At 32.5% G+C, this 8169-nt stretch overlaps 1 protein-coding gene across 1 annotated transcript; it reads right to left on the reverse strand.

Moving 5' to 3' along the window:
• Positions 1–5184: 5184 nt before the first annotated feature.
• LOC140873048 (uncharacterized) lies at positions 5185–7575 on the reverse strand. Its single transcript, XM_073276028.1, has 4 exons — positions 7253–7575; positions 6274–7095; positions 6102–6195; positions 5185–6012 (listed from the first exon to the last, which is right to left on the reverse strand). The coding sequence occupies exons 1-4, from the start codon at positions 7573–7575 to the stop codon at positions 5185–5187; spliced, it is 2067 nt and encodes a 688-aa protein (XP_073132129.1).
• Between the last annotated feature and the right edge of the window lie 594 nt (positions 7576–8169).

An 8169-nucleotide genomic window follows, 5' to 3' on the forward strand; every position in this document is an offset into this window, starting at 1 on the left:
GGATACACTTGGGTAAATGTTTTTTTTTTTATAAAAATAACTTGAATTTAAGTTATTTTAGTTCATCCTATATGTTTTTTCATAATTATTTTATTGTAGTGGTATAATTTGGCAACATAGTGATGTATTCCTCGATGGAGCTCAATTATTGCAGTGCTTATTTGGGAAAGAATTACGTGAAGATATGGTTCTCGCGTACTTCACTATTTTAAGCACCAAAGGAAGATTATATGGTCATGAAATTTTTTGCATGCCTCCATATGTGCAGGAAAGTGTTGTAATTTTCTCTCTGTGTACTTCAATATTTAAGTAACCTAGAGTCTCATAACATAATAATATTATCTCTGACAAAACACAGATTCGTGTGCTTGAGAAACTTGAGACCTGGAAGGAAAAAAAGGTGAAAGATCTTGAATTTTGTGCATTCATGTCGAAGCTTTGTGGAAGTACTAGAGAGAAACTATCAGATCTCACACATCAAACTCTTGAATGCTGCAAATACATCCTTTTCCCTATATGTTATAGGAATCACTGGTTTCTACTGGTTTTTAATCCTTCTCAAAAGAATTTCATCGTGAAAGACTCATTGTCCTCCCCTTTCGCCAAAGGTGCTGCCAAAGTTTATGTAAGTCATAAATCAACTTATGTGTTTATAAAATAAGTGTTAATGTCAATATTAATTGATGAATTTAATGTTTTATAGGCAAAGTTTGTGGCTGGGTATCTTTGGAACGTGCTACATTGTGACTATGGAAAAGGTGATGTCTTATTCCAAAAGAGTCGTGCACAAGAAGGTGACTTAAACTGCGGTGTGTTCACATGTTTGTGGGGTGAATGCTTTGCACGAGATGATCCTTCATTTTGGAATCAAGAAGAGGATCGTTCGATTGAAGCCTATAGAGCACATATTGTTGCTATGATACTGTCAGATGATAAAGCAATCTTGCCAAAAGATTGAATTTCGTTGACAACTTTTTGGGAAAAAGAAAGGTGTTTTGTGTTGGAGGTTTTTGAACACAAATGTATTTTGGCTTTGCTTGTTTTGGGAACACTGTATTTTGGATATAAAGTGTAAATCAAGCATTATTCCACCGTAGTTGATGCATAACTATGAAATAGCAGTTAGGAATTATATAATATTTTATCTTTTTCATGAGTTATTCGCACATCCACAAGACACTAAAATTCATATATCAAGTACAATTTAATGTAAATCAAGTATTATTCCACCGTAATTGAGATCTCTCATAACAAAATCGAGCACTACCAGAAGATTTTACGAGAACACACGTTTTTGTACTTAATAGTTATAAATGTTTCTGTGACTATGTAATCATATTGATGCATAACTATGAAATAGCAGTTAGGAATTATATAATATTTTATCTTTTTCATGAGTTATTCGCACATCCACAAGACACTAAAATTCATATATCAAGTACAATTTAATGTAAATCAAGTATTATTCCACCGTAATTGAGATCTCTCATAACAAAATCGAGCACTACCAGAAAATTTTACGAGAACACACGTTTTTGTACTTAATAGTTATAAATGTTTCTGTGACTATGTAATCATATTGATGCATAACTATGAAATAGCAGTTAGGAATTATATAATATTTTATCTTTTTCATGAGTTATTCGCACATCCACAAGACACTAAAATTCATATATCAAGTACAATTTAATGTAAATCAAGTATTATTCCACCGTAATTGAGATCTCTCATAACAAAATCGAGCACTACCAGAAAATTTTACGAGAACACACGTTTTTGTACTTAATAGTTATAAATGTTTCTGTGACTATGTAATCATATTGATGCATAACTATGAAATAGCAGTTAGGAATTATATAATATTTTATCTTTTTCATGAGTTATTCGCACATCCACAAGACACTAAAATTCATATATCAAGTACAATTTAATGTAAATCAAGTATTATTCCACCGTAATTGAGATCTCTCATAACAAAATCGAGCACTACCAGAAAATTTTACGAGAACACACGTTTTTGTACTTAATAGTTATAAATGTTTCTGTGACTATGTAATCATATTGATGCATAACTATGAAATAGCAGTTAGGAATTATATAATATTTTATCTTTTTCATGAGTTATTCGCACATCCACAAGACACTAAAATTCATATATCAAGTACAATTTAATGTAAATCAAGTATTATTCCACCGTAATTGAGATCTCTCATAACAAAATCGAGCACTACCAGAAAATTTTACGAGAACACACGTTTTTGTACTTAATAGTTATAAATGTTTCTGTGACTATGTAATCATATTGATGCATAACTATGAAATAGCAGTTAGGAATTATATAATATTTTATCTTTTTCATGAGTTATTCGCACATCCACAAGACACTAAAATTCATATATCAAGTACAATTTAATGTAAATCAAGTATTATTCCACCGTAATTGAGATCTCTCATAACAAAATCGAGCACTACCAGAAAATTTTACGAGAACACACGTTTTTGTACTTAATAGTTATAAATGTTTCTGTGACTATGTAATCATATTGATGCATAACTATGAAATAGCAGTTAGGAATTATATAATATTTTATCTTTTTCATGAGTTATTTGCACATCCACAAGACACTAAAATTCATATATCAAGTACAATTTAATGTAAATCAAGTATTATTCCACCGTAATTAAGATCTCACATAACAAAATCGAGCACTACCAGAAACTTTTACGTTAACACACGTTTTTGTACTTAATATTTATAAATGTTTCTGTGACTATGTAATCATATTGATGCATAACTATGAAATAGCAGTTAGGAATTATATCATATTTTATCTTTTTTATGAATTATTCGCACATCCACAAGACACTAAAATTCATATATCAAGTACAATTTAATGTAAATCAAGTATTATTCCACCGTAATTAAGAGATATGATAACAAAATCGAGCACTACTCGAAATTTTATACGGTCTTTGGCAATTTAATATTTAGTTAATGATTCTGATGACTTATCAGATTAAGATGAGTCATGTATAAGAAATAAAAATATATTCATGTAAGACATTATTATGAAATCAAATCATAATACAATTGATGGATCAAATAGTTTAGTTATGCATGATCAATACTCAAGTAGAGACCAATATAGTTGAACACAATGAAAGATCACATCAACATATGTCATACTTAACCCAAAAATAACTTTATTATCAATACTTGTTATCCATAACATAACTATAAAATAGAAGTTAGGATTATATCATATTTTATCTTTTTCATGAGTTATTCGCACATCCACAAGACACTAAAATTCATATATCAAGTACAATTTAATGTAAATCAAGTATTATTCCACTGTAATTGAGATCTCTCGTAACAAAATCGAGCACTACCAGAAAAATTATACGGTCTTTGGCAATTTAATATTTAGTTAATTTTTATGATGACTTATATCATATTTAATCATTTTGCATGAGTTGCTCGCACATCCCCAAGATATTTTAATTCATATATTAAGTACAATTGAATGTAAATTAAGTATTATGCCTCCGTAATTCAGCGCTATGATAACAAAATCAAGCACTACTTGAAAATTACGGTACCATGTCAATATGAATCTATGGAAATATCTATTTTGTCCTTTTGTTTGAATTATTTTTAAAAATTGGGGTTTTATCCTAGTACATGCCCTAAGAAGAAAATCGGCAAAACTCAACTCTAAAAAATAAGATATAGGTGGAGAAGGAAACAAGCATTCTGTGGCAAGCTTTACTTTCAAAAGGTACTTTTTTTACATTAACCCATAACAAATCGATTTGATATATCTTAGATCTGGTATATTATCTTGAAGCTAATGGAGTTCATTTGGGTTTTTATTTTTGGAATTTTGTTATTTTCGTCCGGAAGCAATTTGTGAAGATAATGTAGTTGATAAGGTATAAATCATGCTTCAATCGAGAAGCTTGTTTGTAAGATAAAGTAGTTGATTTCTTATAAATGCTGATATTTGGGTGTTTATCTTTATTATTTCCTAAAAACCATATTCAAAGATAATGGAGTTGAAGGAGGCACCCGAATGCCAATGTGGGGGAGGCAAGATGTCACTTCGGAAAGCAGGACCACGCTCGACTCGTCCAGGGGTTTATTACTATATATGTCCTCAAGATCTTCATCATCCAAACCGCTTTATTTGGTATGACAATTACAGCGGACAAACACAACCACCTAATTCAGAATTTAGCAGTGGTTCTCGGTCGAAAAATAAGATATATTCTACAGTAAACGAGCAATCCTTAGCTTCTTCTGATCGCGGGTCAGCACCGACTATACCGCATATGACGCAAGACCACTATGATGCCGGTGGAAAACATTATGAAAGCATGGTATTTGTGTGTTGCTGTTTTGGATGTGGTTGTTTTATCTTTGCAATGTTCCTTCTTTTCTTGTTATTAATTATCATAATGACTCATTGATTAGTTGTGTATGACTCTTGTCAATCTGTGGGACATTTAGATGGGTAGTCTTGACTTCTGATGCATATGTGGATTAGTATTGTAATTGAAAATCGTTACGATGTATCGCTCTTATGAATTTGATGTGAACTCTTGTAAACTTCAAGTTTATTGTGTAACTATAATATCATGACCCACTTAATTATTGTTAGTACCAAATTTTATCAATCAAGTTCCATATATAATCGTATTTGTATTCTAATTGATTGATTTCGTACCACCATCCTAAATTTTTTTGACATGACCCATTTGAAAAATGATAAACCACCATAAACCAACAAAAAAATGATCCAACGAATTCTCATAAAACCATTGCACCATGGAAAATTAGACGACTATATATTGACCAAAAGTACCACAATCCAAATTCACGCTTGAATACGAACAACAACATAATGCGTCTCAAAGTAACAACATAGACTGCTACATAATTATTCCGACACACAATTTAACCAACATAATGTAAACAACTCAAAACGCAGCACGACCAGATCTTGTACGCCTCCTACAATGGCCTTCAACACTTGTTTCATGCTCGAGTTGTAGCAACCTCTTACGACTAACAAAATAAAAGAAAAATAGTTAGTTTTCAATTAACTTCATTAAACAAACAAATATTTTAATGAATGATAAGAAACAAAATAGACAAAACAATACAAAATCATCAACTGTTCATTCAAAGGCTTCTTTGCAGGTACGTCTGTTATGCCCTTGCTTTTTACACCTTCCACACTTTGTCAGACGATGTTCAACTTGAGAAGGGATCCTCATAGTTCGTCTACGACCTGGTTGACTACGCACGATAGGAGCACAAATTGATTCACCTTCATCATTATAACCTTCATACATATCAAATGTTGGTATAGGATTGATGACACATTTATAACTTTCACGATAAGCTCCGATCGTAAAATATTTGTCACAAAAATCATAAACCGACAACGACTTTGATTCTATGCAAGCACATGCATGCTTGCAAGGAAGTTTATAGATTTGCCAACCTCGACATGAACACGTCCATGAACTCAAATCAACTGCCAAAGTTTTATCCCCATCTATAACCTCAAATTTCAATCCACATGACCTATGGACCTTCAAGCTGCGGGACTGAGAATAAGCAAGTGAAACATCCTTTTCTTTTCTAGGGGTTAAATCTTTATCCATCACCAAAGATTTTTCTCTTCTTTCGTGCATCATTGTCATAATTTGGATGCGTATATTGTCTACCATTGCCACAATTGGTAGGTGGCGCGCAGGTTTCACCCAACTATTCCAATTTTCAGCAATATTGTTGTTAATCACACCCCATCGGTTACCCGTAAATAGAGCATTTGCCCAATTATCAGGTGAAGAATTTACAAGAAACTCTTGTGCAATTGGCATTGACTCGGTTATAGATTTTATAAGCTCAAAAAACTCATGTCGTGATGAGGCATATGCCGCTTTTTTCAATACAGATGACCATTTGTTCTTATTATGGAGTGGGTACCTCCGCAATACCTGCAAGAAATATGCATAATATTTAAATTGTGAACCAAATAGTCAATATAACATAATAGTAAATAAATATTTATTTATGTCATACTAACCTGTTTCACAAAATTGTCTACTAAATGTCTTAAGCAATATGCATGATGACTACCAGGGAACACATATTGAATAGCCTTAATCAAACCAGGATGCCTGTCAGAGAAAAAAGTAAAGCTATGAAAGAACGTTACGTTTTTTGAAGCTAGAACATCTTTCAATCGATTACAAAACCAGTGCCAGTTACAGTCATTCTCTGCATCCACAACTGCATATTCCAAGGTGAAAAGATCATCATTTGCGTCCTTTGCAACAGCTACTAGAATACTTCCTTTGTACTTGTTCTTGATGTGGGTTCCATCTAAAAATATTAATGGCCTACAGCCACAAACGAAACCAACAAGGCAAGCGTGAAAACATATGAACAGCCGATCAAATCTATTTGTCATCGTATCAATCTCATATTCAGCATAGCTTCCAGGATTGGTTTCTTTAACGGCGTGACAATACCATCGCAACTTATCATATGACCCCTTCTCAGTTCCATGAATTTCATTCATTGCCATTTCTTTGCCCGTCCAAACTTTGTGGTATTTAATTTCCACTCCAAAATCTCTTTGTATGTCCTTAATCATTGTAATTGGACGATATGATGGCTCTCCCCTCAACTTATCTTTCACCAAGTTACTTACCCAAGAGGAATCGGCTTTAGGATGTCCTCTGGTTCTTAAATTGTCATCACCACAACTATGAGTTAAATTACAATTTCTAATGCCAAATGCATTATCTGATTGATATTTAGATGCATATATTCTCCATGAACAATTTGCATCAGTACACACAACAATGATCTTCTGACTATCATTTTTCACATAGGAAAATGAACGTCTGATAGCAATGGCATATTTTTTAACACAATTTTGGAAATTAGCTGCATCTTTAAATGTTTGACCAACGCCACGTATGCACTGATGCCACGAATCAATAGAATTACTCATACTGCAAACTTCGAGATGGGTGCCACTTGTCGAATGTGTCTCATCTTCAGTTTGAACCCTTACCACGCCAATACAAAATATAACTCAGACAATATAACTATGCATGGTCCATTTATTCAGATTTTCACAAATAAATTAAGTAATTATACAACAAAAATGAAACTCAAATACGTGACTATAAAAAAATTAATAATAAAACAATGCAAAATTAGTACCTGCCAACGTTTGTGCTACGGTGACTTTGATCAGTCTTTCTTTCTGCTCTCATTTCAATGATATTCAACTTCATACACATATGAAGATTTATCTTGTTACGCACATCATCATTGTCAATCAAAGTGACTTCCATCTTCTTGTGAGGGGCTGTGAAAAGCAACGTCGTCATTTCAGGGTTAATATTCGGACATTTTTGTCCGAGATTCTGGAACAACTCCATCAGCGTAGCACCATTAGGAATTGAAATTAGATAAAGGCCTTTAAGGTACTGACAACTACCAATAAAGGAAAAATTAGAATTTCCTCCAGAACAGGACTCCATGTTGGTTGTGCCTATCAAGAATAAAACACAAAATTCAGAACTATGTAATTTACAAGAAGATTTACAATGGACACAAATTTATTAAAAATATATATACAAATTATTTACTTAAAAGATTTGTACACCATTTTTAGATGGATCACTACAGATTAATTCACAACTACCAAAATCAATTATATCAATAAAATTTTAAGATGAAATATAAGAGACATTAACACATATAAAAACCATATCCAGATCCATCTATTAAACTTAAGAAAATAAACAATCTAAAAACCCATACCAAATTTGTCTTAATGTTTCCAGCTTAGAGCTGAAGATTTAAATAAATAATTTTGAAAATTTATACATCAATCAATTTTCAGAAATCTACACAGTAACTCATCTTTGATTAATACTGCATAACATTTTCCAAGAATCGTTCATATAAATCCAACATCTGAAGAATAAGCGAACCTTTGCTCGATTGGTTATGCTTGTTCCTCGTCGTCGGTCGCTTCCAAACTTCGGTCAATTGGTGCCGCTAGTTGATGGATTTCTTCAGCCGTGGGGTTTCAAGCAACTGAGAGAACCCATTCTCGATGGAATGGAAGT

The sequence above is a fragment of the Henckelia pumila genome, chromosome 1 (genome assembly GCF_033568475.1).
Source record: "Henckelia pumila isolate YLH828 chromosome 1, ASM3356847v2, whole genome shotgun sequence".
In the NCBI taxonomy this organism is placed as follows: Eukaryota; Viridiplantae; Streptophyta; class Magnoliopsida; order Lamiales; family Gesneriaceae; genus Henckelia; species Henckelia pumila.

Bases quoted from the DNA above. Each gene is read 5' to 3' on its own strand.
- LOC140873048 (XM_073276028.1), bottom strand. From the start codon at position 7,575: ATGGAGTCCTGTTCTGGAGGAAATTCTAATTTTTCCTTTATTGGTAGT. The intron at 6,196-6,273 runs GTTTTGTAATCG...TTTCTCTGACAG, and splicing joins AATGACTGTAACTGGCACTG to GCATCCTGGTTTGATTAAGG. The intron at 6,013-6,101 runs GTTAGTATGACA...TATTTCTTGCAG, and splicing joins TAGACAATTTTGTGAAACAG to GTATTGCGGAGGTACCCACT.